At 37.9% G+C, this 25,395-nt stretch overlaps 1 protein-coding gene across 1 annotated transcript; it reads left to right on the plus strand.

The window, feature by feature from the left end:
• The first annotated feature begins 11,279 nt into the window (after positions 1–11,279).
• Positions 11,280–23,976, plus strand: tmem116 (transmembrane protein 116). The gene is made up of 11 exons (XM_053480513.1): positions 11,280–11,412; positions 11,768–11,814; positions 11,917–11,980; positions 13,246–13,374; positions 16,980–17,084; positions 17,199–17,248; positions 17,433–17,516; positions 18,199–18,334; positions 20,350–20,494; positions 20,741–20,820; positions 22,889–23,976. Exons 1-11 carry the CDS (start codon positions 11,347–11,349, stop codon positions 23,069–23,071), a joined length of 1,089 nt encoding a protein of 362 aa, XP_053336488.1. The 5' UTR covers positions 11,280–11,346; the 3' UTR covers positions 23,072–23,976.
• The last annotated feature ends 1,419 nt before the right edge of the window (positions 23,977–25,395 follow it).

The raw sequence follows: 25,395 nt of genomic DNA on the forward strand, positions 1-25,395 counted from the left end.
TATCTTAGTGAGGGGGTGTGGTCAACCCCGTTGCTAGGGATGATACAGCAATTCAAGGACTGTGATTGGTTGATAAAAAATAACCTCTGACCTCTGCAAATGTTTTGAAATACAAAAAAATTTTTTTACTCTTTGTGAAAATAGAATACATAATATTATAATGTTTGTATAGACTAAATATATTAAAGTAAAATAAAACAGCCAAATGTTGAAAATATGTCTACTTTAGAAGCAACCAATTTCCACACAGTAGTTACTATATTAAAGTTCTTACATTTATTTTTTCTATTACTTTTATTATACCATTTCAGATTGATGGGAGCCAAATGGCTGACCTTTTACCAATTTACATGATTGCATGTTTGCAAATGGAGATTATGTAGCGAACAATCCAAGAGAGATGTAAGGAAGTAAAACAACAAGAAAACCAAATTGGACAGAAAAGCAGTGTTTTCTTTTATCTTTATGTTCAGTATTTGGAGAATATTTCGTCTTTCCACCATTTTGTCCTCTGCTATAGAAACTCTAGAGCCTCTTAAAAGTCTTCCTCTCTACTCGTAACAATTTTTACCTTACAAGCTGTTTTTAGGGCTAAGATCTTTCGTGAATCATTTTTATCTTAACGAAGATTTAATCCTAAATTTAAGGGAAAATTCTAAGAAAATGTCATAATTCTAAGAATTTTCTTAGAATTTCCTCACTAGGAGCAACTTTTAGGCTTAATAATCTTTGTCAATACGGGCCCTGAACTATAGAAAAGCTCTCAGTGCTGCTAGATCAATGTATCTCTTAAAATAACAAAAATAATCCTAGATTTTTATTTAATAACCTAAAAACAAGACCACTGCAGAAATCTCCAATACAACATATATATATATATATATATATATATATATATATATATATATATATATATATATATATATATATATAAAAATTAGGCTTTAAAACCAGACAATTTAAGTGATAAAGATGATAAATGAATCCCATTACATCAGAATACTTTACTTCCCTTGAAGCGAGAGAACTAATTTCACTTATCTCCTTTTCAAAATCCTCAACCTGTGAATTAGATCCTATACTGACACATTTTCTCAAGCAGATAGTTCCAGCAATAATAGAATCCCTAAAAGTAATTAACTGTGCACTCAGCAGTGGGTATGTTCCTAAATCCCTTACAGTAAATTAGCAGTTATTAAACCACTAATCAAGAAACCTGACCTCGACCCCTGTCAGCTTTCCAATTACAGGCCAATATCAAACCTCCCCTTTATCTCTAAAATTCTGGAAAAGGTAGTATCACAGCAGCTATGCTCATATCTACATAGAAATGGCATACATGAACTGTATCAGTCAGGATTTAGGCCTCATCACAGTACAGAGACAGCACTCGTTAAAGTAGTAAATGACATCCTATTGGCCTCTGATCAGGGTTGTGTAACTATGCTTGTATTACTCGACCTCAGTGCAGCTTTTGACACCATTGATCACGCTATTCTCCTTCACAGATTAGAAAATGTAGTAGGAATTAAGGGAACGGCCCTCTCCTGGCTCAGATCCTATTTGACTGATCGTTATCGTTTCCTTCTGCTTAATCCTGATAAGACAGAAGTTCTAGACATAGGACCACAAGCAGCTAGAAGTAAGATTTCTAAACACACTGTGATTTTAAATGGCCTTTCTGTTCCATCAAGTGCAACAGTAAAAGACCTCGGTGTAATTATAGATTCCAGCCTTTCATTTGAAGCACATGTAGATAATATTACCAGGATAGCATTCGTTTATCTCAGAAATATTGCCAAGATAAGAAATATATTGTCACCAAATGATGCAGAAAAACTAGTTCATGCTTTTATCACGTCTAGGTTGGATTATTGTAATGCCCTACTGTCTGGTTGTTCAACTAGGTGCATAAATAAGCTTCAGCTAGTCCAGAATGCAGCAGCGAGAGTCCTCACTAGAACCAGAAGATACTGTATCAGCACATCACCCCTATCTTATCCACATTGCACTGGCTTCCTGTGAAATTTCGCATCCATTTTAAAATACTACTCTTGACGTATAAAGCATTAAATGGTCTCGCGCCGCAGTACCTGAGCGAACTGCTAGTGTCTTACGATCCGCCACGCCTAATTTGATCAAAGGATGCAGGCTGCTTTTCAGTACCGCGCATTATTAAAACTACAGCAGGGGGCAGAGCTTTTTCTTAAAAAGCACCAAAGTTATGGAATAGTCTTCCAAAAAAACCTATTTATTTAGCCAAGCATTTTTATAAATAGATTTGCCTTAGGTAAAGGAGCAGATCTGGGGAACTCATGGACGTAGAGTATTAGGTGAACTGGTATGTTTGGATGCTGTCTTCCCCACTCTCATTGATCACTCAGGTTTGTTGACGGTGAGGTGATTGGTGCTTTACATCTCTGGAAGCCCTTATGTCTGTGTTTCCTTCTGGCTCTCCCTTTTAGTTATGCTGTCATAGTTAGTCCTGCCAGAGTCTCTGCTTGCACTCTGCACTAAATATACGTTCACATTATACATTGTGTGACTGTGACCATACCTAACTGTTATTTCTCCATCTCTTTTGCTCTCTCCTTTTCTGCTCTCTCTCTCTCTCTCCCCGTGTCTCTTTTTTCCTCTACCTATCTCTCTGTCGAGCTATACATGTCGCTCCTGAGCTGCCAGTGATCCAGACCCCCTCTGCCCTCTGGACCTGTCTAACTCATCCTGGAGTCCTGCTTCTGGTTGGAGATCTCATCGCATGGATGCCCCGTGTGGTCTGCCTGGAATGTGTGTGGTGACTGGGGTTGGTTCCACTTTTCCATGACAGTGCTCCTGTCCTCGACTGATGCAGACAGCTGTTCTCTGAGGACCTGTGACTTCAGTCACTCAAAAGTTTAGGACTGGAATTTCTTACAGTCTACCTGAGCCTCCAGGAACAAACTGGACTTTAATCTTACACATCTCCTCTTATACTGAACCAGATGAGGATGGGTTCCCTGTGGAGTCTGGTTCCTCTCAAGGTTTCTTCCTATTACCATCTCAGGGAGTTTTTCCCTGCCACTGTCGCCGTCGTCCTCAGCTTGCTCATCAGAGACAGTCATATCATTTTGATTCATACACATTCACATTTCATACAAACTTAATTCTTTTGATTGTGTAAAATAAAGGAAATTGTTAAAAGCGCTATACAAATAAAAATTGAATTGAATTGAATTGAAATGTGCTCGAATATACTACAAACAAGAGAAGGCTCTTTAATCAAACATATCCACATTATTGTTGAGTACATTAGTCCACCTTAACTTATATCTTTTGATTTTTTCTCTTTTAGAGCCCACAAGAAAACACGTTCAGTAGTTGAGCGGGGTATTGGCCAGCTGAAGAGGAAGTTTCATGTGTTGCATGGAGAAGTGCGCCTGTCACCAGCTAAGGTCTGCAAAGTCATTACAGCCTGTGCAGTGCTTCACAACATCTGCAAACTACGACAAATCCCCGAACCTCTGGAAAGCAGCCATGGTAACCCAGGGGAGAGACATGTCCCAGAGTGGGCTTCGTCACAGAGCTCAAGTTACAAACAGTAACCTGACAGTAACTGCTGTCTGTAGCCCATTGAACAAATATTCCATACAACTATAGTTAAGCACAAATGATGTTATAAAGAACACATGACCATAATACAATTTTTATTTTTCATTCTTTTTATATTTTAGCAGCTCAATTTTCAGCTTATAATACTCCTCCTGTAAACAGAGAATTTTTTGTGCTGTGTGAGAGTATCAATTTTGATCTCCAATTTTCTGTCCAGCAGGGATGGTGTTGAGGTGGCTGCAGCCGACTGGCTTATCTGGTACACTGGCCGAGGGTCGCACACCTGTGTCACGTACACTGTACGATATGCAGTGAAATGCTTATACGACCACCCCTGACCTTAAAAATAACAGCTTATGAATAGAAAATAAATATGAATATAAAGAAATACAATAGAAAATAAATTTAGTTAGGTTAAAAATATTTTGTACAATATAGAAAATACAGAATTTTAGTATAAATAAAAAATAAAAATATCTTATGATTTGCCTATTGTATACTTTAAAAATTTTGTCCTACCTTTGTTGTATTTTCGTTAGCTGGATCATTAAGCTGTCTGTGCCTTCCTTCAGCCCAGTGACAGATATTTCTGAGTGTCCAAGTACATTTAATACAGTTTCCGCTACCTGAGACAGTTGTTTAGCGGGTGGTCCTCCACCTAAAAACACAGTAGTTCTGTAGGCATATTCAATCAAGCCAGATGTAGTAACAAACTGCAATAATCACTCACCTGTGCTTGAAGAATCTCGTTTGTGTGCTGCAATCTCCCTCCTGGCTTGAGACTGCAACACAGACCACCGCTTTTCACATTCCTCACTGGTGCGAGTTTATCTGCTGAGATGTTTTCTCCCAGGTCTGCCTCTTTCCTTGAGCTGTGACACCAGAGCCAAATTTACCTTTTAAAATTGCTTTATTTTCTTCAACTAACTAAGCTAAAAGTAAACACTGCTCTTCTGTCCAATTTGGTTTTCGTGGTCTTTTACTTCCGTCCATCTCTCTTGGATTGTTGGCTACATACCATGCAAAAGTGCAGCTTAAATAGACTGTCCTGCAATCATGTAAATTGGTAAAAGCTGAGCCATTTTGCTCCAATCAATTTAAAAGGTATTTACAAGTAATAAAATCAGTATGGTAAATAAATGTAAGAACGTTAATATAGTACCTGCTGTGTGGAAATTGGTTGCTTTAAAAGTAGACACATTTTCAATATTTGGCTGTTTTAATTAACTTTGCATAAAGTAGCCTGGAGTCATGATTATACAATTTCTTTATATACAAACATTATAATTTCTATTTTCATATATTCTATTTTTACCAAGAGTCCATTTTAAGACCTTTACAGATTTTTTTTAATCAACCAATCACAGTCCTTGAATTGCTGCATCATACCTAGCAATGGGGTCCATTACGCCTCTTCACTAAGATAAAGGTTTTTGTACTTTCCTTCCTCACAGTTGCTCTAAGAAGTTTTCTAAATCACTTTTAGTCTTTTCCCAGCTAGGACTTTTTAGGCTAAGATAGAAGCTCTCTGAGAGAATTCCAAGAAGCTTTGTGAATACGGGCCCAGATGATTTAAAAGAGGGGGTACTAACTTTTGAACAGTAAGTGATGGTATAAAAAGCAGTGACATGATTTGCCTCTAAGAGATTTACTAAATGTTTCACAAAAACAAGGACTATAGATTGTTTACTCTTGGGAGAATGTATTACTTAATGTATTGTAATGTATGATTTAAAAAATTTTTGTTAGTCAACCAACTCAACTATTTCATTTCTCCAAGAGAGAATCAAGTCAGGTACATGTATAAGTGAAGTTCCAGGGTATTACACCTAAAAAATCAGTTTTTCTTTTCCTTTCCTGTTTTATTTTAGGATCTTGTCTCTGGTGGAGCAAAAGTAAAACCAAGTTACTGCAAGAGTTGTTTATGTGAGTCACTTCCTTCTTACAAAATACATTCTTCTAAAATGGGTGTTGTCTACAGTAGTGCAGATATTTAAAAAAGGCCAATGCCACAGGGGAAAGTCCCCATGATGGGTCCCTGGAAAATCCTGATCCATTCAAGCATTGTATTATATAAAAAGATTATATACTGTATCATGTTCATTCTTGGTCTACAAGTATAAGCATGTTTGCTCGTTGAAATTCCAGGAGTTACAGTACAAACCAGTAACACATGTTTTAACTGTGCAAAAACTGTATATGTGTTTAAAGTTCAAGTAGGCTTTATTGTCATTACAACCATATACAGTTAGTACACAGTGAAACGAAACAACGTTCCTCCAGGACCAAGGTGCTACATGCAACATAAATTTACAACATAAATTAACAGAGACACTAAACTAGCTAACCAAGAGGCCTAGTTAACTGGCTAGCAGAGACAGGACAGAGAGACCTAACATAAATTACAACATAAATTAACAAAAACTAACTAGCTAAGTATAACTATTTTAACAGACAACATAAAGTGCACGTGCAAATGTGCAAACAAGAGCACCGACAAAGTGACAGTGCGCAACCACGACATAACAGAACATAAAAATATGGTGTTAAGGTAGTGGGTAAACGTAAACGTAACAGTTACAGAACATAAAATATGGTGTTGAGGTAGTGGGTAAACGTAAACATTCTTTAAAAACAGCAGCAAGAATTGAGGAATTAGTGCAAAAATTAGTCCAGTAATGATCATTGTGCAAAAAGATAAACAGTGAAGCATTTACAGGTTGGTGTGTACGATAATTTGGTGGTGTAGGTCAGTGTGTCTGCACTTGTGTTGATTAGTCAGTCCAGTCCCAATATTTTGAGGTAGTTGAGTTAAGCTGTGTGATAATGTTTGTGTTAGTGTGTCTGTGTGTGTCTGTGTGTGTCTGTGTGTGTCTGTGTGTTTATCAGTCCAGTCCCTTTTTGTTGAGAAGACTGATGGCTTGTGGAAAAAAGCTGTTGCACAGTCTGGATGTGTGTGCCCAAATGCTTCGGTACCTTTTTCCAGATGGCAGGAGTGTGAAGTGTGTGTGAGAGGGGTGTGTCCGGTCAGCCACAATGCTGGTGGCTTTGCGGATGCAGCGTGTGGTGTAGATGTCTTCAATAGAGGGGAGAGAGACCCCGATGACCTTCTCCGCTGTCCTCACTATCCGCTGTAGGGTCTTGCGGTCCGATATGGCACAATTCCCAAACCAGACAGTGATGCAGCCGCTCAGGATGCTCTCGATAGTTCCTCTATAGAAGGTGGTCAGGATCGGTGGTGGAAGCTGGGCCTTTCTCAGTCTTCTCAGAAAGAAGAGACGCTGTTGGGCTTTCTTGTGTAGGGAGCTGGTGTTGAGGGACCAGCTGAGGTCCTTCTCTAGGTGGACACCCAGGAATTTGATGCTTTCGACGATTCCCACAGAGAAGCTGTTGATGCTCAGTGGAGAATGGTCGCATCGTGTCCTCCTAAAGCCAACAACCATCTCCTTTGTCTTGTCAACATTTAGAGACAGGTTGTTGTCTTTACACCAGTCCGTTAGCCTCTGCACTTCCTCTCTGTACGCTGACTTGTCGTTCTTGCTAATGAGACCCACCACGGTCGTGTCATCAGCGAACTTAATGATGTGGTTCGAACTGTGTGTTGCTACACAGTCGTGAGTCAGCAGTGTGAACAGCAGGGGACTGAGCACGCAGCCTTGTGGGGCCCCAGTGCTCAGTGTGGTGGTGCTGGAGGTGCAGTTTCCGATCCGTACTGACTGAGGCCTACCGGTCAGAAAGTCCAGGATCCAGTTGCAGAGGGAGGTGTTCAGGCCCAACAGGTTCAGCTTCCCAATCAGTTGTTGGGGGATGATAGTGTTGAATGCTGAGCTGAAATCTATGTACAGTATTCGAACATATGTGTCCTTTTTGTCCAAGTGTGTGAGGGCAAGATGTAGTGTAGTGGAGATGGTGTCGTCCGTTGAGCGGTTGGGACGATACGCAAACTGCAGTGGGTCCAGTGAGGAGGGCAGCAGGGTCTTGATGTGTCTCATGACGAGCCGCTCAAAGCACTTCATGAAATATTTTACTTCATAAAATAGTGGTGGATGGAGAACACACAGCTTGTATTGGAAACAAAGTAGAGACAACCTAGATAAAATAATTCTCCAGTAAATGTAGAACTTTTACTAATATATAAAAGCATTTAAGTAAAAGCATTTATCATCAAATTAACATACTGTGATTTATTACGGTTTGCACTGTGACCTCTCACCTCCACCCGTCAAAGGTTTGAGTGCCGTCTTTGTGTGCATGTTCTCCCCGTGCTTGGTGGGTTTCTTCAGAGTACTCCGGTTTCCTCCCACAGTCCAAAGACATGCAGATTAGGCTAATTGGCATTTCTAAATTGCTCATATGGTGAATGTGTGTTTATGTGCCCTGCGCTGGATTGGCATCCCATCCTGCATGTACCCCGCCTTGTGCTCTAGGACAGGATAAACGCTATAGAGTATAAGTGAGAGAGAAAGAGAGTGAGTGATTTATTATAGCTCTAACATTACATTATTTTAATATAAAATTTTAATTATATATTAATATCATTTTTAATTCAATATTATTCATTATTTGACTGCTTGGCTCTAACATCACTCAGGACACACAGATCTGTTAACATGACAATGTCAGAATGGGCAAAGTTTCCCTTTAAGGTTTATTTTATACTGAACATCTCTGCACATGGGTCTAATGCTTTCTCACAAAAGAAGAGCATTTGTCATTTTCACTCTACTTTGAAGCTACCTAAGATATATGATAATTTTCTTTATAGTCATGTACAGTAGCAGCACTAAACACCCAAAAATCACAATATGACTTAAGCAACTAAAATATCTAAACACAAAAAACTAAACCTGTAGTTTAGTGGATTAGTGGACCTCGGCTCATCACAGAGTGAGTCACTGACACAAGTTTAGACGGGTAATAATCACCTGACGAGCATTAAACACCTTTTCTCTTTCTCTGCACACATTAAAAAACAGTACAACATAACCATTGCCCTATAGGTTTATTTAGGCCTTTTTTTCAAGGCCTAAAAAATGATTGTGTGGTCCTGACTATATTTTATAAACAAACAAAAAAACTAAATACAACAACAGCAATTTTCAATATGTAGATATTTAATTCCAAAAAAAATAAAAACTAACATTCAGAAACCAGGTTGCAAAAAATAAGTACGTACACACCTTCTACTTCTGCAATCATTAAGAGAGTCACTGTTTACCAGATGTCATCTAATGGAATATAAATTATGAGTAAATTATCAAGAAATTTGATTACCTCTATAAAAACAGAACTTGGTATTTTGTAGAATTCAGTAGAATGTAGAATTTTTAGGTCATCATTGCTTCCAATCAATCCTGATATACATTTGCAAAATTGCATCTAAACAACTCACAAAAGTTTTCTAACAATATTTTTTGCATTGATATGATGAAGGTGGAGATGTTTGCTCATCACGCACAGACACTTTATACAAGCTGGAAGAAATCTTGGTGGTGGGTGATGATTTGGGCTCGCTTACAACAACAGGACCTGAAAATGTATAATCATGTATGTGTGGTCATCTGCCCTGGAGCTTAAGCTGTGCTGAAACTGAGTCATGCAACAGGACAGGGATTCCAAGCACACCAGCAAATCAACATCTAAAAGGAAGAAGCAAATCAAAATGTTGAAATGGAATGGAGCTGTGTATAAATAGATGACCTCAAACATTAATGAACTGATTATTGTTGCTAAAGTTGGCTCTTCTGGTTTTTGAATTAAAGCATGTAAAGGGTGTAATGTATTTTTTTTCTTCTGAATGAAATTATGGTACTTGATTATAATTTTATAAAAACAATATAACTGTTGATATAGGGGAGTCTTCTGTTGGGAAATATTTATGTAAAATTGGTGGAAAGTGTCTCAGTATGACAGCATTTATTCAATTTGACTGAAATCATTCTGATTAGAGATTCCAGCTTCACTCTTTACATAAACACTGATATGATAAGATTTATGTTTATATGCTCCAAGCATTTAATTAGAATTTTACAATGTAATGATTTTTTATTTTGAAATATAATAGAAGAATAAACTTGTTTATCAGATCGAGTGTTTACGCTTACCTACTGAACAGATTATCAAAGGTTTACACACCCCCTCTCATTCCGATTGATCCTCAATGTTCCGACTGAGGTGTTAATTAATGCAGTATATATATATATATATTGTAGCGTTTTTACGCCGGGAAGAATGCTGGAGAGACGAGCGAGCTTATTTGCTACCCAATGCAATGGCTGGGAGTACTTTATTAAACACACAGAATGAAAGGCATGAGCAGCACCTTCACTCAGGAGCCTACATCCAATTCAGCACTAGCTTGAACTGGAGCACATTTCACACGTCACACACACACACAACAGGGCCCAAGTCACTAACCCAAACACCTTTCCCCATCATGGTGAACACACCGACATCCCCGCAAGGCATGCTGGTCGTCAGCCGCCGCCCCGCCCACGCCACACTATATATATATATATATATATATATATATATATATATATATATATATATATATATATATATATAATGCATTAATTTTTCTGCCTGAGCCATTATTATGATCATGAAAGAAATATTACGGAGCATGTCTAATCAATAAGTTTCCTCACCCAGGAAAGTTTTTAGGACAGACAAGTTTGTGCTTCTCAGTTTCCTTTTTTTTGTTGAGTTAACTTTTAGAAAGAGAGAGAGAAGAATGACTATTAATAGGTTAAAAATTGTAATCCTTGGCAAAATGCTGTGGTACAGTATACATAGAAAGTCACTGAAGTGCTGGTGTAATACAACCCAACATGAAACACTCACAGTGTGGTATTCCTTACATGTTTTACAAGTAAACATTAAGCAAGAACATAATTTTATTATAATATGATTTTCCTCATCAGTATTTAACTTTTAGTTGCTTAAAGTTAAGCAGACACAACAGGCACAATTATATTAAGATCATATTCTATAGTATATATTTACTACATATAAAGCAATGCAGAAATATATATTAACTGTATATATGATGATACACAGTTATATTTATATTATATTATAAAGCATATATTTAGTATACATACAAATTTACTATGCATAATTACATGTATGTACACACCCAACAATGCACAATTATATTTATTAATTTTACACAAAATGTAAATTCTTATAACTATAGTACTTTATTAATAGGATTAACTTATTTTAAGTAAAATATTTAGTATATAAAGCAATGCACAATTACAGTTATGATATATTCTACACCCTATATATTGAGTCTATATAAGACATTTATATTTAAATGATATTCTATAGTATGCATACGGTATATATAGTATATAGCTACACAAACGTATATACAGTATAGAGCAATGCACGATTATATTTCTATTACTGTATATACCATATAATGACTGTATATACAGCAGTGCACTTTGTTATGTACAGGTTATAACACTGCTCAGTTACATTCGGGAGAAGCGGGACTGAAACTGAAGGAAGTGCAGTTCCTACAGAGCGGTACAGTACAGAGAGCGCAGCGCACTGACGCGGTACAGACAGCCGGAATTTCCACGGCAGAAGTTTTCACCCCCGGAGAGGCGGAGTCATGACGAGTCACGTGTTCCTGAGCTGATGAGGGCGGAGTGAAAGTGCGAACACAAGTCTAGTTTAGATTCTGACTCAGTAACGCGCGCTGATCCTGTGGTTTAGTCCGTATTGTAACAGACTTTAAGGATGGACATGTTTAATTTAATCAGCCCTCAGATGAATACCACACTGCCGAGTGAAGACTGGAGAACTGTAAGTAGCGATATTTATAAGATTTGTCTTTTTATTCTGGTGAAGAGGCTTTATAATGGAAGGGAGGGTTTATAATGGAAGGCAGGCTTTAGGACAGAGCAGCTGCTTTAACACACAGGGGGCTGATCATAATAATAATAATAATAATAATAACAATAATATATATATAATTTTGTAATGATCTAAAATAATGTAAACTGGTTAGATATTTACACAGAGGACATGTTTATTGTATAAATTACTTTAAAAAAATATTTTTATGATATTATATTATTGTGTTATTAGACTGTTTATTACATTATTGTATTAAGTTGCTTTCTTGTATTATACATCTCCTTTCCCCTTCTTCCCTGAGGTTTATTCAGCTGTGCGGTGGATTCAAATGTCAATGGCACTTCTCAGGTAAAGCAAATGTCCTAATTATTTAAAATGTCAGAAATGCATGTTGTGTGTTCTGTAAACTGATGAAATTTGTATATCGTTCGAACCTTTTTTTCAATCCAGTATTTTAGGCTCTGGCTCCATCATTTTCTACACTGTTCTCCAAAGACATGTGAGAAGTTCTGAGGTGAGATGTACAAACCTTCTGTCTTGTAGGTATAATATAATATAATATATAAAGCTTCGCCTTAGAGTTAATGCTGACTAACCCAGTAATAACCTCTGACTCTGTAAAGGTTGTAGCTAAACACTACTGGCAGTATTTTTCTGCTTTAGTTGACTGGTGTGTGTGCATGGTGCGCTGCAATACATTGGACTGGCATTTATTCATGGTGTTATTCATGGTGTTATTTATGGTGTTCTCCCTTCTCACACGCAGTGTTTCCAGAGCTAGCTTTGGATCCACTCTGACCAGGATAAAACTGTTAATATTTAATTATAATTCATTTTAGATAAATTATTACGGGTTGGGGAAATCATTTTAGTCGTGTATCACAAATTCCTTTTATGTGGCAATTCGTCATAGATTTGAGCTGGTAAAATGATGCAGTTCCTTTATGATCCTACAGGTGGCTAAAGGTTGATGGGCAACACAGTATCCTGTGCTGCAGGAGCAAATTATTTACCACATTTGCTTAGAATTGTAACAAAATTAATATATCAAATTAGAATATTTGGATGTTTATAAAATTTGATATTTACAGAATAGCAATACAAATTGAATCAGCACCTAGGTTAGGATATTGTGTCGGGTGGTGCATGACGGTGATTCCCAGACGTATAAATCATGTTCATGCCATGTTCAGGTGACTGGTTTATATAAACACAACACGCTCAAAAATTTGGGATGACTTGCAAACTTCTTTGTTTTTTTTTAGTGATTTATTTTCTACATTCTACAATAATACTGGGGATTTCAAAACTACGAAATCACACATGGAATTATTTAACAACAGTAAGTTGTTATTTTAAGACACAGAGGTCAGCCTTTTTGGAAGAGTTCTTGCAAGAAGAGTGGACCAGCACAAGCACTCTGTCCAGTCTGCAGATACGCAGTCCCATACACAGCAAGCTGTGATACACTGTGTGTTCTAACACCTTTCTCCCACAGCCAGCATTCAGATTGTCTGCAATTTCCACTATATTACCTCTCAAGAGCTGGAGTTTTGGAGTTGTTCTGACCCAGTCATCTAGCCATTAAAATTTGGGCCTTGCCCATGCACGCAGATCCTTATGCTTGCCCATTTTTACTGCTTCAGACATATTAACTAATGGTTTTAATTTCTTAGCTGATTGGTGTGTATGCTTTACCTTTGGGATTAACAAAGTTCTCTCTCTCTCTCTCTCTCTCTCTCTCTCTCTCTCTCTGTGTGTGTGCACTTGCTGTTGCAGGTACAACCCCTGTTTCTGTTGAGTTTAACGGACATGCTGTTAGCCGGGAGCTGGTTGAGTGGCGCGCTTCTCTTCAGCAACTCCTGTGACACTCCTGCTACCTGTTACAACCTCCACACTGTAGAGCAGGTAAATAAAATAACATCACTAGAACTTTATCATCACTTCCATCAGGAAGCTTCACTTTTTCGTACATACTTTATGATATTGCCTTGAAATATGATTACCCTGCATCAGACTAGATTATTTATTCTATTTTATATCTATTGACACACTGTTATTTAGAAGAATATGTATATAGGCATTCATGTTTTGCTATTTTTCTGATGATTATATAAATAATATGTTGGGTTGTGTTTTGTAGCAGAGAGTCAGTGCCTTTAGGACTTAATTCCTGTCTAACATAACCCACATGGTGCAGCCTGTTTACCAGAGCCTGCTTCATGTGGCTTGAATTAGGGAAACACAATAAGCACAGACACAATGAGCCGTGACAGTTGGCATATTTGTTAGCGTTGATGTTTAGCTGTTTCAATTGTATTTAACATTATTTTAAAATTTGTATTTAAAAAGATCTAATTTAAATGAGTTTTAAAGTTTAAACCTTGTTTTATAGTAAAAGGTATGAGGCGCCGTATAGGGCTTAAATCAAACTTTACTCACGCACACACATATGAAACACTTGCATACACATATATGAAACACTCACACATACATATATACTACTAACTGCTCAAACAACTACATATGAAATGCGCGCGCACATACATACATACTTTCCGCGCACATACATACATACTTTCCGCGCACATACATACATACTTTTCACGCACATACATACATACTTTCCGCGCACATACATACATACATACTTTCCGCGCATATACATACACACTTTCCGCGCACACGCACGCACACACACATACATACTTTCTGTGCACGCGCACAAAGCCAACTGTAGCGGTGTAGGGAACGAGTGAACAACGGATCTTTAGTTTAGCGGAAAAGGGAATGGATAATTTCCTATAAGTCATTACATATCGCTGGAGTGTGAAAAAATTTTACTCGAAAAAGAATTTATATTTTTATTATAATTATTATCGAGGCGAGGACATCATATAAATAGAACACAATAATTTACATTTTGATTTAATAAAGAAACCATTCGTATTATATAGGCTAGTAATCTGTAAAAATAAATAAATAAATAATACGTTTTATATTTTTTTATGGTATCAGTTTTTGTTTCAATAAATAATCTATATTTAATGTCCGTAGCGTGAAATTTCCACAGCAGCAGGTATCCGAGGTGCTTGTGTTACCATGGTAACGCAAGGAGGAAGTGACGTTGCATGGTGTTCTGAATGGTGGAATTTTGTAGAGTGAAGTTCCCTTTTCAGACATTTCCTGCGCAGGGAGTAGGGTGTAGGGAGTAGTCATTTCAATGTATATGAACTTCATTCTCCCTGATTAGTAGTAGCGTTTCTTAAATAGACCGTTAATGGACAGTTTAGAAGACAACGAGTGATTTATTTATCACCACAAAAGTGGGTGATATGGGGGGTCGGAACAATGTTTGTCCCGTGGGATTCCGATGAGTTGTTCATATTAGCGAAGGCGAGGAAACACATTTCACAAAACAGTATTTCTTTCTGTTGTAGGATCCGACATATTAGCCACAGATTCCGTGCTTTAATTTTCTTTTTGCAAATCATCACCTGCGTTTTCTGCCGCTGAAATATTCAGACATTATGTGGATAGTTCTGAATATGCCATGTGATTGAGCAGTGATGATACAAACCAGTACTACCATTCAGGGAGAATGAAGCGACAAGTCCGTCTACACTGAAATGCCTTCCTTTTACACTGAAATGCCTTCCGGTTACACTGAGAATCTCATAGGTGAATGTGCGAGAAGAGTTTGTATGTATGTGCGCGGAAAGTATGTATGTGTGTGTGCGCGCATTTCATATGTAGTTGTTTGAGCAGTTAGTAGTATATATGTTTGTGTGAGTGTTTCATATATGTGTATGCAAGTGTTTCATATGTGTGTGCGTGAGTAAAGTTTGATTTAAGCCCTATACGGCGCCTCATAAAAAGGCCAAATTTATCACTAATCTTTTCATCTGTTTAGAGAAAAATGCTCCTATACTGTAGGTTGTAGGCTTAACCTGCTATCTTGTTTATATTATTCACAAACCCCTTTCTCGCCAGTTCTCACTTTTATTTTAGGAAACCATCATGACTGACCTAGCTCTGCATTTTTATTATTTTACTGAAAGCTTTTATTGTAGTTTTAATCCCTGAAATGACGTAATAAAAATCTGACGGGGCAGGAGGCCATTTGGGCTGTTTCTTCTGTTATAGTCCTCACCACAACAGTAAAATTCTATTGTCACTGCACCCAAAGATTTTTTCGTTTATCTTCTAATTGATTTTAATGAAATTCTAGCCAGAACAATTAGTTTGACTAGAATTTTTCTCTCAGTTTATCACCATGAATGGACAGGGACAGGAATGAGTATATTAAAGGTAGGACATTTTAATGGTGTCAAAAGGTCCGCTAGGAGAAGAAGTCTTTAAGGCTTATTGTTAGGTGACTTAGAGTTGGATGCAAGCGTTAGTGTTAACAAAAAAATGATAAAAACAGATTTTATTTTTATTGTAATTATATTAATTATAAAACGTGAAAACGAGGCAGTGAACACACTACAAACTACGCAAAGGAACTTAAGGAACCTTAATTAAAAGGGATTTAAAGATCGTTCTCATTAGATGTAATTAGTACATGTGTGTGATCAGTGGGATCGTGTGTTTGGTCAATCACGTATTTCTACATTTAGAAATTCTTTTCTCTATAATGCACCACTATGCCACCAAATTTTAGCTAAATGTCTATGGTAATTATTCGCCAGGTTACTGTGTACAGGGCTTGGTGGCGTAGTGCTTAGCACTGTTGTCTTGTACCTTCTGGCTGGAGGGTTGGAGTCCTTTACTCAGGTCTGTGCGTGGAGTTTGCATGTTCTCCCCTGTGGGTTTCCTCCAGGTACTCCGGTTTTCTCCCACAGATTAGGGTAACTGGTGTTTCACAACTGCCCGTAGTGTGTGAGTGTGTGTGCTTGTGTGAGCACTGCCTAGTCCTACCGAGTCCACTGGGATAGGCCTCCTGCGACCCTGTACAGGATAAGCACTATAGAGAATGAGTGCGCAAGTGAGTTACTGTGTATCGGTGCGCAAACACGTTGGCAGCTGAACATTCCTGACACTATTGACACAGGCAGCTCATACATTAGCAACACCATGACAAACTGCTGCCCTGTAACCTGGAGCTTTGGATTGACAATATTTGATTTGGGAGGGTTGAAAGGCAGATTACATACTGTAGTCATTTGACTCATTTCAGGATTTATTTGTTGTAAATGTCTGATATAATGTATGAGGCAGTCACATTTTTATTTTTCATTTTTTGTCTTATGACTACAATATGTGTATGGAAGATACGGTTTCATAATGTCACAAGCTTTGGGGAAAGGCCGTGATTTCTACCTTTTACAGTTTCTCACTTGCCTGTAATGTAATTCAGGTCTGTCACAGTTCGTAACATGAAATCCAGCAGAAGTGTAGAGTTTTAATGGCAACAGTTAGATACGCACCAGTGTAAAGCAAAATAGTATTATTCTAATCGAATCTTCTCCTCGACTCCACTGTAACTTTCCCTTTTTTTTTTTAAACAGACTTTTTTCATGGCTTCCTTTTTCTATACACTCCACTATGTGTGGGTGCTCTATACTGGTCTGAAGAAGAAGCATCAGTGCAGACTGAATGGTTTCCCAGCTCAGGTAATAAAAATAGTCATAATAATTTGCTCTGATGATCATTCATTTATAAAATAATAATAATATGTTTAGGACTGTACACTGTGTAATAAACCTTAAGCGACTCTGTTATTTCAGCTTCCAGCCCAAGTAAACCCATGCAATCAGCTGGCAGCAGTTATGTCCTGGTATGTAGAACATTATTGCAGATTCTCTATACTAGAATATGATAAATCCCATAATATTAAACAACTATTTTTTATTCCACCAGAATGCATGACTGTGTAGTACGGTATATTAAGTGCACTGTATTATGCATGAATGTCTGTATTTTCAATTTGGCATTCAGTCTTATATTCTTTCTCATTCCAGTGTTTTGCCCCTGATCCTCACAGTGCCAGTGTTCATAACAGGAAATGTGGCTCACTGTTACGTGAACTTTACCCAGCCCTACAGGTAAATCTGTTTTAAACTTCTGTGTTCCTCTGGAAAACCCCAGCAAAGCTTATTGGAAAAGTAATAATCCCCAGTCTTTAGATACTTTAAACTTAAAGCGTACACGGAAGAATGACTCAAACCTCAGATTATATGGAAGGAAAGCTCCGTGTTTGGGGATGATTCTACAAGGCTGCAGCTATTTAAGCCCAGACTTGGTTGTCTTGTGTGCATGTCTTCTCTTTTCTTTGGTTATTTTTTAACTTGTTGAACTACAGACATTACAACAGCATGAATGGTTCGTTAGTTTGTTACCAACTAGTTGCCAAAAGAGGTTTTGTTTACTGACAATAGAATTTACTTCTAAAGAAAGGTATATGTGAACATATATGTGGACACCTGACAAACACACCCACATATGGACACAGTGTTACCGTGAAGTAACACAGAAAAGGCACTTCACTGGAACTGAAGGGCTCAAACGTTTTCGTTTAACCTTGACTTTGCTGAAAGTGTGGCCCATGAAGACATGGTTTAGTGGAAGAACTTGAGTCTCAGAGCCTTGAACTCAAACCCATTGAACTCTGTCTTAACGGGGACGTACAGTACGGGTGTGATGGCCAGACATTTACAAACCTCTGGTCATATAGCGTACTGTATATACTGTATAGTGTAAATATATAATTTTAATGTTTACTTCCAGATGCCTTTTGTTACACACCGGTGCTCTCTACCTAACCTCACAGGAGAGTGAGACACTCCAGCCTTGTAAGACCATCAGTGACTACTCCATCGCTATCTTCCTAATAACCTTCTTCTTCACGCTTACTGGAATTGTGGTGAGCTGCTTTTTAATCTGTGTGAAGGTTTTAGATATGACTAGAACACAATTAATAAAGTTTAACCTATGGAAAACTCAATAAATATTTAGATAATCATACATTTAATTGTTTTTTATAGATTTTATTGTTACATTTTATTTATTATTATAGCTGTCTACCACAGTATATTAAACTTTAAATTAAATCATACATTTACACCCTAAATCATTTGGGTAAGACAACTGCAAAGCATCAGTTCTCATAAAAAAAATGAGAATTTCTCTGCTTTGTTGAAAATGAGAAGTGATGAGATATGAAATAGCACTGGTCAGGATGCGGCCGTGGAGTACGAGATAGAAGTATGTGGTAGCAACCATACATACATACAGCAAAATTTTATATCACTGCCCACAATGTGACTGTGGATTGTTGTGTGTGAACGAGGGATAAGTGCAGATGTTTATGTACAGTACAACAAGTAAAGATTGAGATCAATCAAACTTAATTAAACTGGGAACTATGACATAACTGAGAAACAGTCACTAATTAAATAGATACAAGATGGTAAACCAGGGTAACTAAAACACAAACAGCTATGAACCTGTGACCTGTGATGAAGGGTAACCCCACCCAGTTTTCAGGTTGATGGATCTAATACAGAGACTGAGATACAGGGAGTGGGGACTGAGAGACTTTGGCTTTGTGCTAAGGCTGAGACCCAGTTTGAGCTTGGGCCAGTGACTGTATTTTAACTCAGGAACTTAAATAGTGCTTGACATGGGAGCGAGGCAGGAGCTTAACATGGACTTTGGTCCAGGACGTGGCTAGGGGACTGGGACTGGATTTAGGATGCACTTGGCTATGGTGGGCCCATCAAAAACGTCTTCGGCACTGCTGGAGTTGGTTAAGTGCAGAGTATTGCTGCAGGGAAGCATACCATGGCTGTACAGGGCATAATTTGGGCACAACCTGGCATAAGATTTGGCAACGTGACATAATTCTGTCTTCAACAGACCTAGTTCTACTTAGTTCAACTACCTTAGGCTGGGACTTTTTCCTCTGCCCAGTATTGAACCAGCTCAGTGAGCTAGAAAGCTAGATCTTGCTGCTACAGCTCTTACAAACAGTGTTGTCCAATTTGTAGCTTGTCCTTTGTACACCGTGCAGGGAGTGTGTCTCTGCAAATATAGTAGGACAGTAATATTGGTCCACCCTCTTAGCCTCTCCATGCACCCTTTGACCCTCATAAACCATAGACATGACAGAAAACAAACAGAAAACTGGGAACTATACTATATGTGGAAAAAATGCTAAATATAAAATACATACAGTTAAAAAGTAAATAAACAACACAAAGTCCTACAGTTGTGCAGCACCCTCTGGAAAACTGCCTTTTAATATCATCTACAGATGACTAAATAAAATACAATTGCTATAACTGTTTACAAAAATTACTCTTACCGTCATCTGCTTGATTGCAGGCCTAGGATGTTAACTAGGCCCAGCAACTCAGTGACAATGGTGGTGGATTTACAAAATGGTATTAATAATAATGTTTGGAAATCCAAGAAGTTCCAAAAACAGCCTAAAAGATTTAATCCGATTATTTATTTTTTGAATCGGCTTCTATTTCATTGTTCTTATAAAATAAAAAATAAAAATCAAATATGTTTTACGCACACACACGTGGTCACAGTGTATATGACGCTCGGTGTCAAAACAAGAAATGCATGCGTGATACATGACACTCGGTACTCGTAAACCAAGACTTGTTCGTTTTTCAAGTCAAAATTTATTAACCATTTTTGCTCCTCTTGTGGAACACTCACAAACCATGTTACTCGTAATCTGAGGTTCCACTGTACTTTTTTTTTTCTTCCAAAAATTCACTTATTGAATTTTCACATTCCAAGTGATTTGTTTAATGTCTCTGTGGTTAAAAGTGATTTGGCTATGTGTATCATAGAATACATATATTTAATTATTTGGAATGATACCACTCAGCGCTGGATCTGTTGCTCTTCTTGCTCCAGGTGCTTATGGTAAAAGCTCGCTCTTTGTACAAGCGCTGCGTTACTTCTCACGGTTTCTTCGCTGACCGTCAATGGGCCACACTTCGTGTGCTGGAGCAGCGCATGATTCTCTACCCATCTGCATTCTTTTTCTGCTGGGGACCAGGTAAACACCAGTTTAAAAGGAATATTTATTTATTACTGCAACTAAGTTCTGCTATGCATGTCCCGGATCATAAATATACTTCATTAAGTACACTGTTAACCAAATGTCAGTTGGATTTGGTGGAATCTTTTTTTTTTTTTGGGTTCCAAGCAAAAGAGGAACTCAAAAAGTACCAGATTTTTTATTTTGAGCAACATGTGTCTTGTTGTTGAGCAACATATATCTGTATCTTCCTCTTTTGAACAGCAATTATTCTGGCCACTATGATTTTATTCAAACCGGAGGAAGTGGAAGGAAAGGTGGGAGTTATTCTGTACATTCTCCAGGTAAGCCAAAATAAATCTGGTGTACGACTGATTTCAAAGTAATCTAATTAACTTTTACAGCAGCTGTTTATGTCCTTTTAAATTGTTACTACCTTGTTACTCCCAGGTTAAAATGCTATAAATGCTATGTAATGTGCTATAAATATAAAGTATGAGCAATTCAGTTTATTCATTAACATATAAAGCACATTTCATCACTGTCAGAGTTACTAAGCACTTAAACAAAAAAGGAAGGTCAAAAGTCAAATAAGATAGCAAAAAATAGACACTAAGGAAATTAATTTGAAAAATGGCTTTATGCCATGACATAAAATCATCACCTAGCCATGTCGTCTCTATAGACAGACTGGTAGTAGAGTTTTACTGCAGATCTCAGTAACGTTGAACATGGCACTGTCTTAGGATGCAGTCAGTTTGTCAGATATCTTCACTGCTGGATTTACTCAGAAACTGTTAAGTGTGATTCTTGTGGAAGCATCTACAGTAGGAGCAACCACACCTCAGCCATGACGCAGGAGTAGAGACTGCAAAATCACAGAGCCTGGTTGGTGAGTGCAGACCCACATAGAGAATAAAAATAGCTAATCCTGTGCTGTATCTCTGACTACAGCCTGAAAGAGACAGGAGGCAGTGTGAAGGATCAGCTGGAGTGCTGTCAAGCGATCCTCCACTAGACTCTGGAGCAGTAGAAACACATTCTCTGGAGTTAGGAATCATGCTAAACTGAAGGGCAAGCTAAAGTGTATATGAGTTTGGCAAATGCTAGGAGCACAATAACTAAAAGTAAAGGAAGGACAGTAATCTTTGCCAAATTTTTTTCAGGGTTTTGGCCCCTTGGTTTCCACAGTTTGTAACAAATACATTTTAAACAATGAAATGCTTCCTACATTGTGGAATCAAGGTCAATGCTAGTTCCTGTTTTAGCAGGACTCTGCTTCTGTGTACAAAGTGAGGTCTATAAAGTTATGGTTTGACGGGTTTGGTGAGAAGGAAATCCAGTGGGTGGCACAAAGCTATGACCTCAACCAACATCAGTGCCAGACTTCCTGTAGGAATTCTATCCTGATTATATCAGCCTGAAAAATATGAGCAAGATCACTGGTGGCTCGTACGGTCATGTGAAGAAAAAAAAGATGTGTAATACTTTGTATATAATTTAGTAGAATTCAGACAAGCAAAAAAGTTTTATTTTTCTTACTTATTGACACTTTTCCTGAGTCGGTGTATCACCACCGATAGAGTATTCTCAATAGTACATGTAAAGTACTACAAAACCAAGCAAAGTTACACTTTACGTATAACAGTAAGAGCATTTCTCAGTGGAATACAGTAGAACCTTGGATTACGAGCATAATTGCCATAATTGCCACAATTATGCTTGTAATCCAAGGTTCTGGGCTCGTGTTCCAAAACACTCGTAAATCAAAGCAAATCTTCCCATAAGAAATAATGGAAATGCAAATTATTCGTTCCACGGCCCCCAAAAAATAAATACTTAAAAATAATGAATACAAAATATAAAGTAAAAATAAAAAAAATTAACTTGCACCTCACCTTTAAAAAAAGTAAAAATAAATCCAAACAGATAAGTGTTTCCGTTTATGCCCACAGGCGCTGTGTATGTGTGTGTGTTTGTGTGTGTGTGTGTGTGTGTGTGTGTATATGTATGTGTGTGAAGCTAAAGTAAAAGGAGACTTTTTCTTTCAGCCCGTCCCGTCTCCCCCTTCACATCTTACACAGTAAACCTTTATCCTCTGTTATTTGAATTTTACACAAACACACACACATTAACGGAAAGACTGTTTTGTTTGAAAAATTAGAAAGGAACATCGCTCATGCCACTCGTGTGAGCGCATTCGTTAGAAACAGCGTATTCGTTAGAAACAGGATAGTCAAACTGCTTAGCCATGTTGTCAGTATAACACTGTAGTCTGTATGTAACTTCTGATTATAACTTTGGCTAAGATTTGATGGAAATGATTGACAGTGCACTTTCTCTTTGCTTTTTACACTTTTTCTCTCTCAACCTTTCTTGTCTTTTTTTTATTCTTCCCCTCTCTCTTTTTAGGCCTTTACCTCAGGCTCTCAGGGGCTGTTGAACTGTCTGGTGTATGGCTGGACCCAGCAGCACTTCCGCACCTTAAGCAGTGCCACTGTGCGGGATGCCGATACTCAAACACCACTGCTGCGCTCCCAGAAGCTAGCTTATAACACCCTCGCCTCATCCAGCACAGACTTGCAACACTTCTAAGGAATGCAAAAAGGAAAAGTACTTTTCAAAGCCTAATCTACAAGACTAATGTTTTGTCCTGAGGGAATTTAATCTGGACATCCATGCGTGAAATGCGTCTCTGAAGATGTTTTTTTTTTTCACTTCTATGGTCACACACAGGGCAGTACACCTGTTCCTCTGGCAACACTGCCAGGTGGCCAGTCAAGATGGGGCCAAAAAAAAAACTTATCTGAGAGTTGTGACAATGATCACGAAGGAGGAGGTCTAGTATTGGTTTTGTTATGAGTCCTGCTGCTGCACCTGCCACCAGAAAGCCATGTCAGCGAGTTTATTTGCAGAACCTCTAGCTAGGTTTATAAACAGCAGCAAACTTTACACAAGGTTAGAGTGGAGATGGAAAAAAGGGTCAGTCATGAAGCATACTTCTTTTGTGTGCTGATGTATTGCCACATTGACTCCAAAATCGCTTTTTTTTCTCTAATGATGTATTATAATAGTTATAGAGATGCACCAGTTGATCAGCCAGTGACCGGAATTGGCCGGTTTTTGATCAGCCAATCACATTGGACAACCGATGCTGTGCCGAGTGCAGGAGCTTCTGAGCGGCAACAGGAACACATTTTTAAGCCGTTACATTATTAAAAGTTGCGTGTGTTAAAAAGCCTCCGATTGACCTTTTTCTCCAAACCCTGTGAGTGAATTAGTCCTGAAACCCACTCATTACACACTCTTATACCAGTATCAAAACTCCACGTGCACTTCAAGTCTCAAAACGTGAATTAGAAGCCACGCATGGCCATGTTCTCATAACTAATTAACATGAGGTGAAGACTTTGGAGGCATTTGAGGCAGTAAAATAATATTTTTTATAATTCTACAGGCATTACACTAAAAACTATTCACACATCAGCATCTCAGGTCGTGTTGAGTTATTTTTAACTCTATGCTTTTTTTAGAAATAATAATTATGGTGGATGACAGAGATACGTGCTGCTCAATTAAGAATTTGCTTTTTATTATGTTTAATTTCAAGTTAAATGTTGTTAAACTCTTGTATTTGAAGTTAGTTTGTATTTTTTAAACGCTGCCCTTCTTTTTAAGTGAGATAAGAATAGGAAAAAGATGTAAGATTTAATTGGGATATTTATAAAATCATGATACTTACATACGGCACTGATGTATGGTGATAATATCACATTGGGTTGTGACTGCTGATTCCCATCTCTAGGTTAGAGACTGAAAAGTGATATATGACATCCCTTTGGCCACTGGCATGGAAGGAAGAAAGTATCTTTACTGTACTTTAGTCTGATACCAGACAGACAAATTCCCAAAAGGTCCCACAGGAAATGCCACAAAGTCGACAAAATAGGGATCTTTACTTGAACAAATCAGAGTGTCTATCTCCACCGATAGAGTATTCTGAGTAGTACATGTCCTGTAAAGTACTACAAAACCCAGCACAGTTACACTTTATGTATAATAGTAAGAGCATTTTTCAGTGGAATACAAGCAAAGCCATTAACTTGCTCATAACCCTTAGTTTGTCTCTCAGAAGAATGACAAATCATGGAGGTGTTCGTTAGAAACAGGATAGTCAAACTGCTTAGCCATGTTGTCAGTATAACAGTGTAGTCTGTATGTAACTGCTGATTATATACTGCTGATTAACTTGGCTTGGATTAGATGGAAATGATTGACAGTGCACTTTCTATTTGGGGCATATATCAATTTCAGCAGTAAAAAGTTGCACTTTACTGTAGGTGGGAGACTGACTGCAAGAAATTGGGCAGGTTCACATTTCCACCATTTGCAGGAAAAAAGCATGACTATTTACAGTACTGCACAGCACATTGGAAACAAATAGAAAACTAGAAATGTAAAATGGGGGAACACCCCTTATGGGGAATTACAGTGCAGTCTTTCTACATGTTCCTGTCTGTTAAACCACAGGTTCTCTTCCACGTTGTAATGCATATCTTCCCATGAAATGCCGCACTGAAAAGTTCGTAGGTATTTTAGGTGTTTTTACTGACCTGCAAATGTACAGAAGTTGTAGCGATAAACTGAAAAGTCTGTAGTCTTTACATTAAGTAACAGTCAAAGTAAATATAAGGATGCACATAGAATTGGGGTGTGAGTATACAACGCCAGGGAGAGAACAGGATGGTTGTCTACAAACACATGGGAACAAAAACGAGCCACATGAGTTATTTCACACAAGGTGCAAACAGCATTGTCTGGGACCCCTGGGTGCAAAATAGCATCTGGCCAAAAAAAGTCCTATCCAGCTTCCTCAGGCGTCGGCTGGTGTTACATGCATGGCAGCCAGATATTTGGAA

Source organism: Clarias gariepinus, chromosome 21 (genome assembly GCF_024256425.1).
Source record: "Clarias gariepinus isolate MV-2021 ecotype Netherlands chromosome 21, CGAR_prim_01v2, whole genome shotgun sequence".
Classification (NCBI taxonomy): domain Eukaryota; kingdom Metazoa; phylum Chordata; class Actinopteri; order Siluriformes; family Clariidae; genus Clarias; species Clarias gariepinus.

Coding starts and splice junctions, on each gene's coding strand:
- tmem116 (XM_053480513.1), top strand. CDS start 11,347: ATGGACATGTTTAATTTAATCAGCCCTCAGATGAATACCACACTGCCG. Junction 11,815..11,916: donor ATGTCAATGGCACTTCTCAG/GTAAAGCAAATG, acceptor TTTTCAATCCAG/TATTTTAGGCTCTGGCTCCA. Junction 17,249..17,432: donor CTGGCAGCAGTTATGTCCTG/GTATGTAGAACA, acceptor TTCTCATTCCAG/TGTTTTGCCCCTGATCCTCA.